Raw genomic sequence first — 20427 nt, forward strand, 5'->3', positions numbered from 1 at the left:
GGAGGGACACCTGCTCTCCAGGGGGCACCCAGCAGACTGCAGAGGGACAGATAAGGAAAGCAGGCACAGCACACGAGGTGCCATCCTTCAAGACATGGATGGACCTGAGGACACCACACTAAGGGAAAAAGCAGGCACAGAAGGACAATGCCATTTGGTCCCACCTATGTGCGGAACCTGAAGCCAGTGCGTTCAGAAGCACAGGTGGTGCTTACAGGGCCTGGGGAGGGCAGGTGAGGGTCAGAGGGACGGGGCTTGGGCTGTGCAGACCGCGGGGGCCGCAGCACTTCCTCTTTGCTAGGAGGGCCTTGCACTGTGCCCTCCCACACTCACAAATCACCATGGTGGCAGTGGCAGGGTAGGAGGAAGTTGTGAGGAAGGGTTTGTCCCTGGGAGTCAGGAGGTGGGGCTGCACGGGAACATACTCATGCCAACTCATCAAGTTGTACATTCTAGCTGGGCTGGGTTGGGGCTCAGTGGTAGAGCACTTGCCTATCATGTGTGAGGCACTGGGTTCGATTCTCAGCACCACATATAAATAAATGAATAAAATAAAGGTCCATCAACATCTAAAAATATATAAAAAAAAAAAGTTGTACACATTAAACACATCGATCTTTTCCTATGTCAACTGTACAAAAACATGGTTTAATAAAATAGATTTCAGCCAGGCACAGTAGAGTACATCTGTAATCCCAGTGGCTCAGGAGGCTGAGCCTCAAGAACTTAGGCCCAATGCAACTCAGTGAGACCCTGTCTTTAAATAAAATTAAAAAGGGCGGGGCTGGGGATGTGACTTAGTGGTCAAGCGCTCCTGGGTTCAATTTCCAGCACCCAAAAAACTAATTAATACATAAAGCAGACCACAGTCCTAGCTTACAACCAAATAAAAGAGGAACCCAGAGTCCACCTGAGGACAGCAGAGAGGGATGCCTTTGGCTGCAGAATGCGAACAAGCTCTAAAGGAGTGGATGCGCTCGTCCAGCCCACACAGGTCAGCAAGAGCCCAGGGAGAACGGTGAGGGCAGCTAGTGAGGAACAGGCTCAGCCTGGGTCTTGCAGACGGCAAAGACAGCCTCCCGTCCTGGGATTCCCAAGCCAGGTCACAGCAGCCCTGGGCTGGGGCTCCCTGTTCTGAAAGCTGCCTGTAGCCAAGTTGAGATCCTCACACAGAGCCTTGAGGGCCCCACGGCACCTACCGGCTGGCAGTGTTCTTGCCGAGACGCCAGCAGGGTCAGCTGGGAAATGGCTCCTCCAGCTCCACCTAGCTTCAGAGGGCAGCAGGCCTGAGTGACCTGAACACATCCTTGAGACCCTGACTCAGAACCAGAGATGCCTGCCAAGCGACCCAGCAGCCAGGTGCCTGATGTGGGGCAAGGTCAGGGCGCTCCCTCGCACTGGTTACCAGTTCCAAGGGGACAGGCAGTAAGCATTCCATGGAGAGCCCTGGAAGACAGATTTTATGTACATACTTTAACACATTAAAGCTTGTTTCTAGTACTCCTAAGGATGAAATCCCCCAAACACAGCTTCCTTTTAATTCCACACACTTTAACAGTTGACCAAGGCCGATGTAACAGGAGGGGTAAACTGAGACGCACTGAGGTGCAGCGGGAAGGGCGTCCAGCCCACCAGGAAAGGGAGGAAAGCCCAAGGGAGGTACTTGGCCTTCTATCCACAGCACTGAGTTGGTGACTATTCTGGCTACAGAAGCGAAAGCTCTTGTTCTTAGGAAATACACACAGAAGCACTTGGGGTGAAAGGATGTGAAAACAGAACTCCCAAGTGATTCAGGAAAAAAAACAAACCAAAAAAACCGCACAAAACCAAAACAACACATTACCCCTGAACCTACTCGCCTTCCTCCCGAGAGGATGAGGAACGTGTCCTGGGACCTACTGACCAGGTGTGTGCTGGCATCTTCTGTTTCGCCGAGTCTGAACTCTCCTCTGGCCCCTTCAAGAGCCCCGCCCTGCCACAGGACCCCACAGCACCCCACCCGCGGTGCAGCCCTCCACACTGAGGCCAGCGACTGGCCTCCCCTCCTGCTCCCCCACCTGCCAACTCGGGAGTGGAAGGAGTCGGCGGCCAGCTGACCGGGCTGAAGGACACCCAGCCTTAAGGTAGGTAGCCATCTGCAGCTCAGCCGGGCCCACCCCACTTCACAAGGGGAAGAGGCCATCTGAATTGGTTTGCTGAATTATTTTTGTGAAAGAACATTAGAGTATTTTACATCTGTTGAGAATGAGTTCTAAATTACAAATGCTTTAAAAATAAAAACTATTTTAAATTTACAGCAAGGTTACAAGAATATATTTCAACTATATAAACTTCACCCCATCCTCCAGCAGTTACTATTTTCTCATTTGCTTTCTCTGAGGATGGGATGAAGAATGAATTTTTCTCAACCACACAGCTAGGCAGACTTCTTTAAAAAAAAAAAAAAATATTTATTTAAAAATTATAGGTGGATACAATCTTTATTTTTATGTGGTGCTGAGGATTGAACCAGTGCCTCACACATGGTAGGCAAGCCCTCTACCTCTGACTTCTTAAAAACGGAAAGATAGAGACCTTAGTACACCAGCAAAGCTCTTCTCTCAAAATAAACGTCTATATACACTCTGCAGAGGAGAAAAAATAGATTTTATGTACATACTTTAACACATTAAAGCTTGTTTCTAGTACCCCTAAGGATGAAATCCCCAAAACATAGCTTCCTAAGAAATCCACAAATACATAGCTACACCAAGCACCGACTGTCCGAGTGCCTTGCAGTACTTTTCCAATGTAGCTGTCACTGTAATACATTTTCAAACCTACATATTTTAAAGTAATTCTGAATTTATAGTAGCTTTTGGTCAGGGTGTATTTACTATTTACACTGAAGTACAATTACTGTCACGTGTAACCATATTATGTTGTTAGAAAGTACACATATTGTGGGCAATCTCCCATATAATGCAAAAGTCAGGCAGAGAGAAAAGTCACCAAGAGTCTACGATACAGGAAGAGGCAGTTTTGCTTTGATAATAAAAGACAATATAGAAGCACGATTGTTGACAGAAGTTTGTCTTCCCTACTGCCAGAGCTCTCTGGTCCCTGTGACCGCTCTAGGAGTAGCCCTGGTCAGCCCAGCTCCACTCCTGACCCCACGGCCGGCCCCAGTGGCACGGAGGGGGCACACCCTGACCCACCTAAGCCAAGATGAGGCCTTTTTTGTTCAAAGCCCTGCACAAAGTGAAGGCTTCACTAACATGTCAACAGCTGCGGCCCTCTTCCTTTGTTACCTAAATTTGCGACCTGGTAGAAGGCACAGGGTTTTAATTAGGCCTCTGGCCAAAGGCTGGTTTCTGGATTGGGGCGGAGGCAGTGGAAGGACAGGAGGCCTGCGCAGCGTGAGCTCCGACCCCAGCATTGGGGTTCTCCAGGCTGCCCGCTCACTGCCGAGCTGAGACCTTCAGGGCAGGGACATACATGGAGACTTGAGACCTTGCACGGCGACCCTGGAACGCTGACCGCGACAGGAACACCCACACCAGACAAGAGTGCTCTGCACAGGAGCCCGTGACCACCTGCCCAGATGACGGCACTCTTGCTGGGAAACAGGTTCTGACCCACGACGTCTACACTCACCCCAGTGGCTTTCTCAACAGCTGAAGATGAGGCCAGCCAAGCCTGCAGCATTTGAAAGGAGCAACTGTGAAACAATCCACACCTGTGCAGGCAGAGGACACTTCTCTTTCCCCAGATTCCCAAAGTATCATTTATAATCACTGCACCCTCTAGTGGCCTATTTTTATCTATTAAAAATTAAGACAACCTGTAATCCCAGCAATGTGGGAGGCTGAGCAGATGGATCACAAGTTCAATGCTAACCTCAGCAACTTGTAAGACCTGTCTCAAAATAAAAAAATAAAAAGGGTTACAGATATGGCTGAATCCAGGTGGAGTGCCCCTGGGTTCAATCACCAGCATTAAAAAAAACAAAACCAAAACACCACACCAGTCTCGCTGCACAGGGTGCACAGTTCAGAGCCTGCCCCTCCCTGCCTTTTCCTGCCACCCCTAATGCATCATCTGAAAGTTACTAAAAACACAAACAGGGCTGGGTTGTGCTCAGCGGTAGAGCACTTGCCTAGCACATGTGAGGCCCTGGGTTCGATCCTCAGCACAATATTAAAAAACTAATAAAGTTATAAAAAACACCAACACGATACAATCTTGGATTAAAAAAATAATCTCAATAAATAATATTTACAATGTGACAGACTGTGACATTAGCCCTCCCCCTCTTCACTGAGCAGGACAGGCCTTGGAGATCCTGAGGACACCTGTGGGTCGGACATGCCTACATTCTCAGGGCGGCTTTGCCCTGCAGAGACCGCGTGGCAAGGCTGGCCCTCTCTCTCAGCACGCTGGCTTCCTCGGGACTCTGGTGGGCCTGCACGTTCTTCAGTAAGAAGTGGCCAATGAAAAGCTTCAGACCCTCTCGCAACATCCCCAGCTTTGGGTTCTCAGACACTCTGGAAGAGAATCAGACGCGTGTCAGGACAGATCTCAAGGCAGGTACCCAGGAGGCAGTCGTAACCTAGTTCTGCTCCCTGTGGTGCTGGGAAGGAACCAGGGCCTCTTACACGCACAAAACCATCTCCCACTGAGCTAAACCCCCAGGCCTTCTGTTCCCTTTTCTTTCTTTTTTTTTTTTTAAGAGAGAGAGAGAGAATTTTTTAATATTTATTTTTTAGTTCTCGGCGGACACAACATCTTGGTTTGTATGTGGTGCTGAGGATCGAACCCGGGCCGCACGCATGCCAGGCGAGCGCGCTACCGCTTGAGCCACATCCCCAGTCCATTATTTCTGTTTCTGAGGCAGGGTCTTCTACGTTGCTCAGGCTGGCCTCAAAACTCCTAGGCCCCAGGGATCGTCCTGCCTCCCAAGAAGCTGAACCCACAGATGTACATCGCTGTGCCTGACTCTATGTAAAGCAGAATTTTCAACAAAGAACTTCAGGGCAGGAGGTGGCTCAGTGTTAGAACTGCATGCCCAGCACACACAAGGCCCTGGGCAGGAGCCCAGCACTGCGAAAACAACAAGCACTCTTAGATATCAGCTTAACATTAAGACTGACATGACTTATGTAGCTACATGTGAAGCACAATGCTGCTTCTGTAAACCAACCGGAATGAAAACATCTTTCTGTCCCTATCTCATGTTTAATGAAACACCTGGACACATACCTTGCAAAAATTAAACCCAGGTCTTCAACTTCTGTTTCCATTAACAGCATAGTCAACACTCTCCGTAGGAAATGGACTCTGGGTTTGTCCAATTCGCTGAACTCAACCACCTACAGTCAGGAGACAGAAAAAAGTGACACTAGCTTAGCCAACTCTCCAGTGATCTCTAAAGAGTGCTAATGAGTAGGCATTTGACCCTTCCTCACTGCCCACACATCCTGGTTTAAGAAGGTCTTTTAACTGCTAAAAATGAACAGCTGCTAGTAAGGAGGAGGTGCCATGGGGACCCTGCAGAGCTGGCAGGGGTGGCTGGTCAACCTGGCAGCACAACACAGCTTAGGGGGCCTGTACTTCACAAGCCAGGAATGTAGTTTCTAGAACAGAAGCCTACTCTTGAGTGTGTTCTACCAGGTACAAGAGGCTGGACACTGCAGCTTCTGCTTTATGGCTGTCTATGTGGCATTCTGGTAGAGTCTGGACCACCCCTATCAACACCTCTCTGTGTAGAGCTTAGGTCTAGGAAAGATGAACTCAGATATGCTTCCATCTTAGAAAACTATTAAAAACCCCAGAAATAATTTTAATATTCAGCAGTGTAGCAAATAAATGTACTAGACTTATACAGTGGAAGTAATAAGATAACACAGAAGATCAGAGAAGAGAATCACAGATATTAACATATATAAATTGCAAACTTAATTTTAAAAAAGAACTGTGGAAAGTCACAAGAGCAAGGTGACCACACGGTTCTGCCCAAACAGAGAGTAGATTATGTACTGGCTGTAGATGCACAGCACAGGGAGTACAAAACCACGCCAGGGAGAGATTCTGATCAAAGAGGGCCCCTCAGCCAGGTGCAGTGGCACATGCCTGTAATCCTGGTGATATCAGAGGCTGAAGCAGGAGGATTGTAAGTTTGAGGCCAGCTTCCACAACTTAGCCAGACCCTGTCTCAACTAAAAAATAAAAAGAGCTGGGGAGTAGTTCAGCGGTAGAATACCCCGGGTTCCAGTCCAGTATCAAAATAGAAAACAAACAAAAAGAACACCAGTGGGGAGAGTGGAGGGCCGGGCTGGGAGCCAGGGAGAACCCAAGTTCTACTGCCCACGAGTGAGCTTCCATTGTTCCTGTTCACCCGGGGCCACACCGACCCATTATACACTGAGCCCGACTTGAGTAGGGAAGCATAGATTTAGCTCAACGATGAGAAGATGTTATCTTACGTGTTCTAAATTACTCCAGTTCTCGGAATGGGGTGTGAAGACTGTACCCACACTTTCAGTGCAGTGGGTACAGTCTTCACACCCTATGAGAGGCAGGCAGTCATGGGCAGATGCTCTGACCACGGTGGGGAGCACACTCACGTACGCAGGGCACAGAGAAGGACTTGTCTCTGCACTTCACCCAGCCCTGACCCTCAGGCTCTTCAAATGCTCAGAATTTTTTAGGGCACCCACACCCTGGTGGCTCCACTACCCAAGCTTACTGGCCCACCTCAAATCCTGCCTTCTACAGGTAGGTCCACCATCTCCTCCAGAGGAACATCGGGCATCTATGTTTTTATGGCTCTAAAGTCTCAAACAGAGAGTAGGGAGTCTGTAGCTTTCAAACACCCTATTTTGCAGACCGAGTACCAGGCCTCTATGGGGCGCCAGTCTACTGAGCACTGACCGGTCCAGAATTTTAAGATTAATCTCAAACCCAGAACAGATTTACTTAAGTTAGCAAGAAAACTGGAGCCGAGCACTGTGTTCTAGGTACATTTAAACTGTGTGTACAGTGGTCACAACAATGAGACACTCTCCAGAATCTTGGAAAACTCCTGCTTTACAAGTACAAAAAATAAGCAACTACACAGTGATTTTTTAATTGCTTACAAACCTTCAAAATGGAAAGCGGAAGCGATTTTGTCTTCAACAAGTGTGCCACCAGATGAACCAAATTCAAGAAATTAGTGGCTGGCAAATTTTCTAAGTCCCGAAATTTATCCCATATGCTGAACTGGAAAGTCATCTAGTAACAGTTAATAAAAAGAAAAAAATTAAAATTCAACAATCAGTAGACTAAACCACTAAGATGCTCTCATTCACTTATTTTTAATATTCTGAAACTCAGGACTTTCAGGAGCAACTATACTGTCCTTTCAAATGGTCAGGAGCTTGAAACAGTTTTACAGTCATCTTTTAGTTGTGGTTCTCCCCTGCATTTATGAGGCACTGGGTTGGATCCCCGGCACTACCAAACCCTACCCCACCCCACCCCAGCAGATAAGCACTTTGAAGAAAGCTCTTGACAACTGACAACAAGAGACTGGTGTGGTGTAAGCAACACCCAGCCTCCTAGTGCAGATGGTCCCTCTACCCAGTACTCTGGCTCCAAGAACTCATGTTTAGAATGTAAGCCGGACAGAATGCCGAGGACAAGCGTCAGGACACAGGTAACTGGCAGCCTTCTAACCAAGTTACCTGGAATCGCCTTTCATAGCTGCAGAACTTGCTGGCCAAGAATGCATAGAAGGGATTGTATGTCTTCTCCTGCAAGCAGCAGTCCATGAGCACGTGGACCACCTCTCTCTCCTGCTGATCCTTCAGTCCCAGCCTGCAGCACAGAAACAGCCCAGCTAAGTCAGCACTCCACTTCCCACTTCCACAGCCAAAGAGCCCACAGGTCCTTGCTGTCTGGAAGAGTGTGGTTAAAAGTGAGCCAGGAGGCGGGTGGCAGCAACCAGACACAAGCCAGAGGTCTGGCTCTCCCCAGTTTCTTTGGGCCTCATTTTTCTAGTGATGTGGCAAAGTGTGGGAGGACACATCAGGACTCGAGTTCTACCCAACCACAAAGCCCAGGACCCAATCCAACTGACACAGGCAGGACTCAAATGAAGCCAGGTCTTGCTAAGACAATGATTTCACTTTTTCTTTCTTTCTTTTTTTTGGTACCAGGGATTGAACTCAGGGGCACTCAACCACTGAGCCATACCCCCAGCTTATTTACAGACAGGATCTGTGTTGCTTAGCACCTCAAAGTTGCTAAAGCTGGCTTTGAACTCGCGATCCTCCTGTCTCAGCCTCCGGAGCCACTGGGATTAATTTAGGGGTGCGCCACTGTGGCCGGCTCACTTTTTCATTTTTAAAATTCATAGTAAACTCCACCCTCTTCAGTGTACAGTCCTGTGGGTGCAGCTGTATAAGCCCCCAGAGTCAGGTAACTGCAACCACACTGGAAAAAGAATTCCATCGCCCCCACAACCCCCACACGCCTGTGCAGACAGCCATTCCCCAAGCTGTGGGCTACCACCAATCTTTTTTCCAGTCCTCTAGTTCTGACTCTGCCAGAATGCCACACAAACAGCCACAAAGCAGAAACTGTGGGTGTCCAGCCTCTTGAACCTGGCAGAACATACTTAAGAGTCACCCATGCAGCTGTGGGACTGGTACTTCACCCTCTGTAATAGTGAACTGTAAGGATCCCACCCACTGCAGCAAGGACCCCTGGTTTGTTCACCCTTTCCCCAGAGGGGCATGTGGGTTTTTTGGTAGTGGGGATGGAACCCAGGCTTCATGCACACTAGGCCACTGAGCCTCAACCCCAGGTCAGCCAATGACTGTGATGAATAAAAAATGGGGAAAAAACTCATTGTTAGATGAAGACTGACTAGGAAACACAGAGGTACGCTCAGGGTTCCCACACTGACAAGGCACCCCAGTTTACAAAACCCCAACTATCAGAATACTAAAATGAGCCATTTCTCCCTATACTGCATTATGAGTTTGAAGCAAATAAAGAAAAATGAGTTAAACTGTTCATTTAATTGTTATCTGATAACTAAGTACTTTGCATAAAGTATGCAAATGTTTTAAAAACCTGCTACAACAAATTATTACAGAACCACACTGGGACATTTTAAATAAGAAGCAAGAGGCAGCTTCAACATGAAGGCTCATATACTTTAAGCAATCCATGACAACCAACAGCCGCTGAAGACAGTGGCTGGCTACCAGATACTGGCTACGAAGCCCTCAAATTGCAGCCTCCTACAGGGCTCTGCTGAGGATCTACCAGGGCACACTAGTAGGAATGAGTGTCTTGCCAGAGACATGTGGCCCACCCAAGTGACAGGAAAGTAACAAAATTCCAGTTTTTCAGTCCTCCAAACACAAACCCCAGATAAAATTACTTCTTTCACAACTTCTAACTTGACAGGTCAAAACATACAAACAAATGCTTACTTGAGCAGCTTTTCAAAAGCATCCAAAAAATCCTCACTCGTCATCATCGTACAGAAGATGTTCCTCCTAATGTCAGTGTTCATTCTCTGCTTCCGAGCAAGATCCAACATCTTTGAGCTTATCTGAAAAAGGAAGGATTAGTGTGTGGGCCATACAAATGTCTTGAGAGCTGTTTCCTGAGAAATACCATGCCACCTTTGGTTGAGTGTGCTCCTAAAGTTTCTAAAGAAAAACTTGTACAATTTTGTGGCTTCAGCTCAGTATAACTAAATTGCACGTGAATACCTGTAGGTAAATTCCAAATCTTTATTTATGGGTCACCACAAAGGGAAAATATGGCAGGAGAAAAAGCCACTGGAGGAGAGAAGCACTGGATTTGGGAACTCTCAGGAGGGTGGGACATCAGCCTGAGCATCTCAGATCAAGTTCAGATATGGGAATCATGGTCATCAGGTGTGCCAAGGGCCCAGGGCAGGAAAGGACACTGTGGACAAGGAAGGAGATCTGGATCAAGTACAGATGCTAGTAAATAATTTTTTTCCACTTTTTTTTTTTTGGGGGGGGGGGGGGCGGGGTACCAGGGATTGAACTCAGGGGCACTTGACCACTGATCCACATCCCAGCCCTATTTTGTACTTTATTAGAAACAGGATCTCACTGAGTTGCTTAGCACTTCACTAAATTGCTGAGGCTGGCTTTGAACTCGCCATCCTCCTGCCTCTGCCTCCCGAGCAGTTGGAATTACAGGTGTGTGCACCACACCCAGCTCCGACTCTAGCTAATAATGATAAATACAAATAAGTGGGAAGAAGTTTCATCCATGCTAATGGACTGGAACCTACATCTCCTAGGATACAGAACACATCTCACTCTCAAGAATGGGTATCTGCAAAGTCAGTCTTGATTTTCACACACTCCCTTCAACTCTTAGATCTTTTGCAGAATGCGTTTTGGGATTCTTAAAATCCTTAAAAAAGAAACAACAAAAACTGAATTATATGTTTGTTTTGTTTTCTGGAGCCAGGACCTTGCTATGTTGCCTAGGCTGGTTCAAGTGTTCTTCCCACCTCAGCTTCCACGTAGCTGGGACTACAGGCACGTGCCACATGCCTGGATTTAAATCATACCTTAACACTGGCAATTTTCATAAGGCTTTCAAATAAACCTAAGTGGCACACTTCCATAGCCATTCAGGAATAATTAGAACTACTCTAGCAGAGCTGGCACTCAGCACAGCAGGGTGCCCACAGTGAAGCACTGGGTCTCCATACCGTGCCCGTAGGTGGCTTCTGCTGAAGTGCATGATGACTGTTGTCAATCATCGGAGTCCCGCTCCAAGCAGACCCCACAATCCACCAGCGCCCAGTTTGTTCTGCATTCAAAAGACCATCCCAAGAGATGCGAAGCTGAGTCTCAGAACCTGAGCTGGCACTACGCACCTGATTAGAGAAAAAGGTTTAATGAGATGCTTTAATTGGTTCATAGTCTGTACTGTGATCACACTTTCTTTCTTTTTTTTTGTACCAGGATTGAACCCAGGGGTGCTTAACCATTGAGCCACATCCCCAGCTCCTTTTTATGTTTTATTTAGAGACAGGATCTTGCTGAGTTGTTTAGGCCCTCTCTAAGTTGCTGAGAGTGGTTCTGAACTCGAGATCCTCCTGTCTCAGCCTCTTGAGCCACTGTGATTACAGGCGTGCACCACTGTGCCTGGTTCACTTTCATTTGATAATGGAATTTTTGGTGCATGAACATTGCAATGAGTCTCTGGCAACTGGGACAGTTAGTCTGTTTAGAATAATGCCAAAACAAGCAGTCAACTCATGGTATTCTGTGTGAGGTCTGTGGGTCTGCCACCCAAGTAACGCCTCTTAGGCACAGTCGTGACAACAGGCTCCTACTGCACAGCAAGCTGAGCACCTTGGGAGGACCAGCTACAGGGGCTGTGCAGGAGGGCGCGGGCCACTCACAGGGCAGCTTCTGTCTTCTCTCAGGCCCCAACTCACAGGTCCCGCTCCCTCTCCCAATGAGGCCCTGCTGCCCTGAGGCTCGGGGCAAGGCAGTAGGCAGCCACTCACCAGAGCTCGCTGCACCTTCCTCAGTCTCTCCACGGGCTCGGGATCATAGCCTGGAATTTTGCGCATGTCATTGTTCTTCAAGGCCAGCATCGTCTCCAGCATAAATCGGACCTTTGAGGAAAAGGAAGGGGAGAAATAAACCCCAAACCAAAATGAAATCTCCCATCATTTCAAGCAGTTTGAACATTCCTGGACATCCCCCCTTGCTGGATCTTCAGCCTCTCCCCGACCAACTTATCAACTGGAAACAGTAACACACTTACAGGAAAGTTACAAGCACAGCACAGAGTCTGTCTACATACCTTCCTCAAATATTAACTCTTGATACAATCTCCACATCATAAAATCAACCTCTTTAAAATAAACAAGTAGGTGATTTCCGGTATATTCCAAGCTAGGCAACTGTGCCCGCCATCACCTTTAGAATCTGCATAATGCCCAGAAGAGGAACTCCAATCCCTCAATAGCCGCTGGCATTCCCCACCTCCCTGCCCCAGGCGGCCACCTCTGCTGTCAGCTTTTGGGCATTAGCCAGCAAGAGTGTAATCTGCACTCCCTCCCACCCCACCCACTCCCCACTTCACCCCCTGCTGCCTCTGCAGACAAGCTGCCCTGGTGCACAAAGGGCAGCTATCAGTAATGCTCCTCATCAGACTATGACCAAAATGAAAATCCAGTCCCTTTCCCTTGACCTCAACATCCCACCTAAAGAGTAAATTCTTCTCAGGACTCTGGCCTCTGTGACCCACCCCCCAGTATCCTGCCACCTTGCCCACCAGCTCTTCCTCCTCCCTGCAGCTCCACACTGCTGCCTGTAACCACAGGGATCCCTTCACCCTAGTGGGGGATCCCACATACTCCCATGGCTTCCAGGATTCCTGGCATGAGGGTGACCCCAAATCCCTCCTGGCTCACTGCCCTTCGAGATGTGGGTTTCCTCCTGCACCTCCTCCCATGCACCTGAAGGGGGGCCTCCTGCCCTTACTTCCTTCAGCCCTGCTCCCCACTAAACTTGGCTGCTTCTGACTCCCAAGGCCACATCCACTGCCAGGGTGCCCATGTCACCACCATCTCCCAGACTCCTATAGCGTCCCCCCCCCCAATTCCTCCAGCCACTTCCCCTCTCTTCTACACTGTCACCAAAGTGACTCCTAAAGCAACTTCCACCCCCGGAGTATCTGCCGAGAACCCTCTGGGTCCTCCAGGACGAAGGCCCCAGGCCCGGCGCGCCTCTCCTCACTCCTGGTGGTGTCCCCAGGTCTAACATGGCCCCCTCCTTCCTCCCCAACAATCACGTCTTCTTCCCCTCAGGCGCTTCAGGTGCTGCTCCCCACCCCTCACGACTGCAGGGGCAAAGCTGAGAGCCCCGAGTTACAGATGGGGAAACAGAGGCCCGCAAGACTCGGCCCTGCTGCTGCACGGGGGCTAGAGAAGGCTGAAGAGAAGAGAACTACTGAGGAAGGGAAGTGTCCTATTTACCCCAGGGACTTATTGTTAAGCTCTGGTCAGTTTGTATGCTCTCAAGCACTCAGGAAGCAGGTCAAGTGGCACTCATACCCTGGTCTGGTCCTGAAACATGCTGCCTGCCCCACTGGCTTTGGCCTGGGCATCTGTGATCAGCTCCTTCAGCGACAAGGCGTCGTCTTTTCTCAATGCAAAGCCCACATTTTTCAGCATTAACAGGATCAACTCAATGTCTTTTTCGGTGAAAGTTGAAATAAGTTTCTTCAAAATGTCAAAGATGAGGAGAGACTGCACCACGTGGAAGTTGTACAGATGGGCGATGATGGTGAAAAGGTTATCACACTCTTTCCCTTCACCTCCATTTCTGTAGACGTCATCAAACTTCCTCACCACAGCCTCCAGAAAGCAAGCACCAACCTGAGCAGGACAACAGCAAGCGTGTAGTCACACGTTCTGGGGACTTCTCCTTCAACACACTGAATAAGTGCCTGCACACAGGCAGGACATAAACTCCAACAGGGCAGCCTTCAGGAACTCAAGTATGGCTGCCCCACAAGAGCACACGGTAAGCAGCTGAGCACCAACCTGTGCTGAAAGGGTCTCCGCTTTAGGCCAAGTACAAAGTCGTAATTTGGGGGGCAATGTCCATTCTGGTTCCTTGGAAAAATAAACTTGCTAAAAATGTGTTAAGACAGGTGTGGCGGCCATATCTGTCTTAGAAGACTGAAGTGAGAGAGGATCGCAAGTTCAAGGCCAGCTGAGACCCTGTCTCAAAATAAAATTTAAAAAGGGATGGGAATATGGCTCAGTGGAAGAGTGTTGCTGGGTTCAATCCCCAGTACCTGCCCCCCACAAATGTTAAAAACACAACTGTATCTCTAAAAATGCTCTACCACCTAGTAACACTCGTTCTCAGAACTGCTTATTTCAAGTTAATGTCCTCTGAATAAGCAAGCAGTGTAAGTGAACTTTAAAGAAAACAGGACATTCTCAACAGATATCAAAGGTCCCCACGGGCAAGTGCTTCATCACCAGGAGGGTGCTAGAGGAAGGACAGGAGCTCTAATGGCTCAGCTCCACTCTCAGGGCCCAGATGTGGGTGTGCTGTTCTTTGGGGTACTGACCATCACAAAGAGGGGAGAGCACAAGGCCAAGAAGTAGCAGTGGCCTGGTGAAACAGGGCAAGCTCACCAGAGAGCCATCCTCTTGTTCTTCTGGCACATTCTATTCCAGATTCCCTAAGTATGTCCTGGAGGAGGAAGGACTTCCATCCTGTCACTCTGTAAGACTGAGACCTAACTCAAAAATGGCAGCTGTCATCTTGCCATATTACTATCTTGTAACTGTTTTCTCTCAAACCCCAACTCAAGTTGAGACCAGAGGAAGCAAATGGGAGCGGGGATGTGGTGGTGATCTCCAGTGATGCTGGCGATCCACAGCAGAGATGGCCTTACCAGGGCAGCCATGCTGGATCAGAAAGGAAGGGCTGGGTGCCAGTGATCCCTAGGAACACTGGCAGGGTGTGGCACGCCTGATCCGACACATCAGGTGTGTGTGATTTCCAGGCTTTCAATCTGGGGGACTTCTAAGCAGGTGGGGAGGAGGCTGGGAGCTGGACTCTCTGTGTGAGCTTACTACACTCTGACTGCACATGCGTGAAGGTCCGCGGGAGGAGGAGCTCCAGGAGACTGCAGGGTGCGGTGGGAAAGTAGGCGCGTCACGGCCGGGCTGCCGACTGCTCAATGCCAGAAGGGCCCAGCCACTGGCAGCAGGCAACAGAGGGTTCCCAGAAGCCAGCTCCCATAGGCTGGATGTGCCTTTTAGTTTTTAAAGGCCTGAGATAAACACATTTAACCTGTAAACTCCCAACTCAAGTCCCTTCACCAAAGATAAATCTGAAAAATATAATCTCCTGATATGACCATCATCTTATATTAAAAAACAATTAAAAAGAAATTAGGGGGCTGGGGCTGTAGCTCAGTGTCAGAGCGCTTGTCCAGCACGTGTGAGCATGTGAGGCACTGGGTTTGAGCCCCAGCACTGCACAAAAATAATTCCACTTAATGTGTTCAAAATTCATTTTTCTAGGGGCTGGGGCTGTAGCTCAGTGGTAGAGCACTTGCCTCAAATGTGTGAGACACTGGGTTTGATCCTCAGCACCACATAAAAAATAAATATATTGTGTTCATCTACAACTAAAAACATTTCATTTTTCTAAAATCAAGTTTGGTAAATTTTAACACCAACCCATATAGATCTGATTGTTTCCTTGTAAATGATTACGGGAGCAATGCAGCAGCTGACACTATGATCTTTAACACATTTTTTTTCTTCCCATGAATTTCTGTGAGGTGTTTTTTTAGTATAGCTCTGAAAGAAGTTTAATGGAACCAGCATCCTGAGCACTTGTCCTATCTGGCAGAAGTTTTAGAGACTGTCATTAGCTGAAGTACCATAATGACTTCCCCTTGGAACAAGCCACCTCATTGTCCTTCATGCTATTAGTGAAGGTGTGAATGAGAAGCAGGAGCACTAACCCCATGTTTTCACATTAAGCTGACTCCCCACGTGATCAGGGTCATGACTTTTACGTAACTCGCTGTGAAATACTGTCTATAACACAGTTTGATTATTAAGTCTGCTGAAGTACACCAGAGACATCTAGAAGGATGGGGTACGGACTAAACTAGCCACATAACAGCAATGAATTATGGTCATCATGGGGCACCAGCAAAGATGTCCAGAGCTTCCATCATGTTTTGTAATGGCAAAAAAATGGACTTTCACACTTATATGTGAACAGGAGTATGGCTCTTAGGGGGAAAAAACACTTTAAAAAAAGAGCGATTCTCCAAGTAGCTGGTGCAGTTTCCACAAAATATCCCAAGACAGTTGAGCAGACTCCTGTACCAGCTGTGGGGCCTGGGCCACTTTCTTCTGCCCTCAGCTTCCCTGTGCCCAGTTGGTCATAAGGCCACCACCTTTCCAAATGTTGCCACAATGCTGCCATTGCTGGCTAAGAAAACCGTGGCTCATTAAACTTCCCAGGAAGAGCAATGAGAACTGCGGCGGCAGGGAAAGGGGAAGAGCAGAAATGCAACAAGAAAATCTCCTTCCCTGTTGTAAATGGGCTCAGCAAGCACTTAATGAGCCAGCCTCTTTCCTATGGTCATCACATGTAGTAACTGTTGACCTACACCACGGAGGACCAAGGCCATCCCAGGTGACAGGGCCAGCGGGTGGAGAAAAGGTGGGAGCATACCTCAATTCCAACAGTGTGGTGAAGGATGCTGACCAAGAGGACATGCTCCATCATCAGCCTGCTGGGCATGGCTGAGGCAGTGACGCAGGCACCCAGGAGGGCAGCCGTCAGTGTGTCATTCATGTCCTTCCTGCTATTGGCCATGTATAGCTCCTCCAGCTGCCCACTTATGGATGCCATGTTTGGCTCACTCAACCTGCAGGAATGTAAACACAGAAACACAATTAAATATAATTTTCCAGTTCAAACTCAGTTATCAATACTACCAATATATCCTATCTTATATATGCTTCTGACCCGGAAACAACTGACCCTGCTGCAATAATCCAGCATATTCTGCTGATAACCATAGAACACTATGGAGTTCTGAAATAATACAACTGTCTTTTCAGTTGAAATGTAATCAGTGAGGTATGCCACGGAGGGTCTGTGAGTCTGCAGAAACTTGGGTATCCTGATCTGACATTTCTAGGTGTAGGAACCATCCTAAGTAGTGTATCATTAGGAAAACCACCAATTCGCCCCCTTCTTAGATGGCACACATGCACGGTTTCTACACTGACGAGGTTGCTCTGTCTGAATGAGTAGTAAGAGAGGACTGTGCAAGGAAGACTATTCAGCACAGACCTGTGCTACTACTAAAAGGGACATCACAACAGCATGCTTCAGTAAAACTTCTGGGACACCACTGACAATGTTTCAATTTCAATTAAGCAACATAGGGGAAGAGGCGGCACAAAGGACGGGCTCTATATCCTGATTGTGGCAGTGGTCACCTAAATCTTCATGTAATAAACTACACAGAACCTCTTTCTCTCAAACACACAAGCACGTAAAAACAGTGAAACCTGAACAAGCTCTAGGGGTTGTTACATCAGTTCCCTGATATGTGTGTGTGGTGCTGGGGATGGAATCCAGGCCTCATGAATACTAGGTTAGCACTCTACCACTAGCTGCATTCCCAGCCCCTGGTTGCTTCTCAATGGTACTCTAGCTATAGAAAATGTAACCTTTGGGAGAAAGCAGGTGTACAGCATGCAGGAATGCCCTGTACCCTATGAATCTACCAAAAAAAAAAAGAGCAATATACATTTAAAAGAGTGGCTGCCTTTCGAGGATTTAGAAGAGGGGTATGAGGGTCTTCTGGTGAGAGTTATGGGAGAACTGGAGGAGAGCATTAGCAGAAGAAGGACTTGAACTTGTTTCTTAAAACCACAGGCTGACTGTAGATGGTTAAGTGGTGTGGTCCCAGCTACATGGCTTCCAATTACCCTTTTAGAGTCTAAATGTCAACATAGGGGGATGAAGGACCAGCATCCTGACCAGGTGCACTCATTTCCGCAGAGGGGGGATCCCTGCCAGGCCTTCCTCCACTATTCCTGGGAGGATGTTCCCTGCCCCATTCCAGCCTCAGAGTGGCAGTAGGAGTCCCCTGCTGCCTTCAAACCCTGTAAGAACTCACCATACCAAACAGCCAGGCAACATCTCCTCAACATAAGGATGTGGTTGCCCTAAGGCAGGCACAGAAAGGATCTGAAAACAGCTACAAGTCCTGCCCATCACTTGCATGTTGTCATTCTGGGACAGTTTCCGTGTTTTAGAAACAGAGCATTGCTCCAAGGGAGAGAGCGCACCAACTCTGGAGGGTCACCTGTTAATTAGGCCTTTGACGTGTTTCTTCAGCCTTTCTAACTCCTCCTTCCTGCGCTCGTCCACTGTCTCCTGGGCTGGCCGCAGCCGAGGTGGGATGTACTTTTCGCCACTTTCACAAAGCCTCTCCTTGAAAAACGAGAATAATATAATCGCAAAAAAGAAAAAAAAAAGTACACTGGACAAACCTCACATTTCCCTGGCTATATGCATATTCATACACAGAGCTACCGACTCCGCGCAGCTGTTTCTACTGACTTTTTAACACACCGCGAGCGCCCTACTGCAGTGCGCTGGCTCGGGGGCTGACGGCCATCCCCGGGACCCAGGGAAGTTCCGCGGTACCTGCTGGGGCGTGCCGTCCGCCCCCGAGGAGTCTGCCCTCTCTTCTCCGTCTTCTGCGAAACGGACTCTCTTCCTCCCGGCTTTCTCCCGCGCCCCGCCTTCGGGCTCTTCCCCGCTGTCCGGCTCCGGCCCCGCGGCGTCCTCCGCACTCTGCGGCTCCGAGTCGCTGTCCAGGTCACTCTCGGGGAGCGGCGCGCCCGCCTCCTCCTCCTCCTCCTCCTCCTCCTCCTCCTCCTCGTCGCCGCTGCTCTCGTACAGCCCGCCGGCCCCCGACCCCAGCACGCCCAGGATGTAGTCCAGCCCGTCGCGCGCGAAGCCGGGCGGCACGGCGCTGCCCTCGGCCCTCTTCCTGCGCTTGCTCAGGCCCAGGCAGCGCTCCAGCTGGCGGATCTCCCGGTCCTCCTCCTCGTTGGCCGCGAGAAGCGCCCGCTTGCGGGCGGCGGCGGCGGCGGCGGCGGGGCTGGCCTTGCCCGGGCGAGCCGGGGCCTTGGCTGGGGCTGCGGCCTCGGGGACAGCCGTGGCCATGGCCGGGGACGGCGCGGCCTTGGCGGGGGCCGAGGCCGTGGCCCTGGCGGGGGCCGAGGCCTGGGCCGGGGGCGGCGCGGGCTCCCCCGCGCTGCCCTCCTGCTTCCCCGCCGCGGCGCCCGCGGTCCTCTGCAGGCGCCGCGCTTTCCTCAGTTGCCGCTTCTCCCTCCGCAGCTCCTTGCGGCTCTTCCTGCCGCCCGGCCGGGAGCGCACCGCGGCGCCGCGCCCCTCGGCCTCTCCCCCGGAGGTGGCCCGCACGAACCCCTCCACGGCCACCCGCAGCCGCTGCAGAGCGCCCTCGCCGCCGCGCTTCCTACGAGCTACTCGCCTTCGGCCACCTCCCGAGCTGGCCGCTGTCGCGGTCACGGACGCCGCCATTTTCCGGGACGACCTCGGACCACAACTTCCGCCGCGGCGGGACTTCCGGGCGAGAGCGAGCGCGGGGCGTGGCGGGTGTCGCCCCCTGCCGGCCGGGGGGCCCGCAGCAGCGGACACCAGAACACTGGGTTTCAAAGGAACCTGTGAATTGTGTCAGGCCACACCCTCCCCGAGCTCGCGGCAGCTGGGGGTCGCGGGGCCGTGCGTGTCCGCGGTTGCGTGTACGCACGTGTGCCCGTGGGGAAAGGCCCCGTGCAGGTTCTCTGTATCCTAGGGAGGAGACGCGTGCTCAGCCTTACAGCTCTGCCATTTGCTCCCTGCGCTCTGCCCTGGGGCTCCTTAAGGACTCATTTTTCCTGAGAGTAGTGTAGTCCTGCTTAAGAGGATGCGACAAATTTATTCAACGGTCCTCTGTTGGTAGTGCACTGAGATGAAATCAGTGTCCACCTGAAGCCTGTGATGTGTCCTTATTGTGGACATCGGGTCTTTCCAGATGTAGTCAAGTTTAGATGAGGGCATACTGATTTGGAGTGAGCCCTCAATCCAGGGACTGGGGGCATCTTAGAAGAAGAGGGGCATTTGGACGCCCAGGGAGCTGGCCATGTGCAGGTGGAGATGGGGCTCCTGTGTCTGCAAGCCTCATGTCTCGTCCACAGCCCAGGTGTGGCAGGGCAGTGGGAGGCCAAAGTGCCAGAGACAGCCTGTGAGACAGATTTATTGGGGAGCACTTACTAGACATCAGTGACTGCCCCAACAAGAGTTTGGTGGCAGCAGACTGAATGGCAGCACCTCAGTCCCTCGTGTTTTGTCCAAGGACACCAGCAGGATGAGTGACCCCTGTCCTCACCCAGTGCCTCCAGGTCTGCCCACTCACCACGGGGGAGGGCTGTCCTCATGGGCATCAGCTTGCTTAGTCTGCTGGTGTGACCAGCATCCCGAGGAGCAGCTGTCCTGGGCAATGCAGGAAAGTGGCTTTCTCCAGGGACACTGACCGGCCCTGGTTCCCACTGTGCAGGAGGGAAGCCAGTCCTTCAAGACAGTGTGTGTCCGACACTGCAGCCCATGCTTGCTCCTGGTGTCCCTTAACTCGGCAGGTTTGGGGAGAAGAGAGGGGGCGTCCAGGGACATGTCTTACTGTTCCCCTTTTCTTTAGGGAGGCATGGAACAAATCCTGTCTGGGAGTCCCTAGAGGAAGCCAACCCTGCCATCCAATTTTGGATTTCTAGCCTCCAAATCTGAGAAATTTCCGTTGCTTCAT

The 20427-nt window shown here is 50.1% G+C and overlaps 1 protein-coding gene across 1 annotated transcript; it reads right to left on the minus strand.

The window, feature by feature from the left end:
- Window positions 1–2461: 2461 nt before the first annotated feature.
- Nom1 (nucleolar protein with MIF4G domain 1) lies at window positions 2462–19183 on the minus strand. Its single transcript, XM_027951307.2, has 11 exons — window positions 18267–19183; window positions 17923–18050; window positions 16272–16467; window positions 13103–13426; window positions 11546–11656; window positions 10739–10906; window positions 9468–9589; window positions 7707–7839; window positions 7123–7254; window positions 5242–5351; window positions 2462–4526 (listed from the first exon to the last, which is right to left on the minus strand). Exons 1-11 carry the CDS (start codon window positions 19167–19169, stop codon window positions 4352–4354), a joined length of 2502 nt encoding a protein of 833 aa, XP_027807108.2. The 5' UTR covers window positions 19170–19183; the 3' UTR covers window positions 2462–4351.
- Between the last annotated feature and the right edge of the window lie 1244 nt (window positions 19184–20427).

The sequence above is a fragment of the Marmota flaviventris genome, chromosome 1, assembly GCF_047511675.1.
Source record: "Marmota flaviventris isolate mMarFla1 chromosome 1, mMarFla1.hap1, whole genome shotgun sequence".
Taxonomy (NCBI): Eukaryota; Metazoa; Chordata; class Mammalia; order Rodentia; family Sciuridae; genus Marmota; species Marmota flaviventris.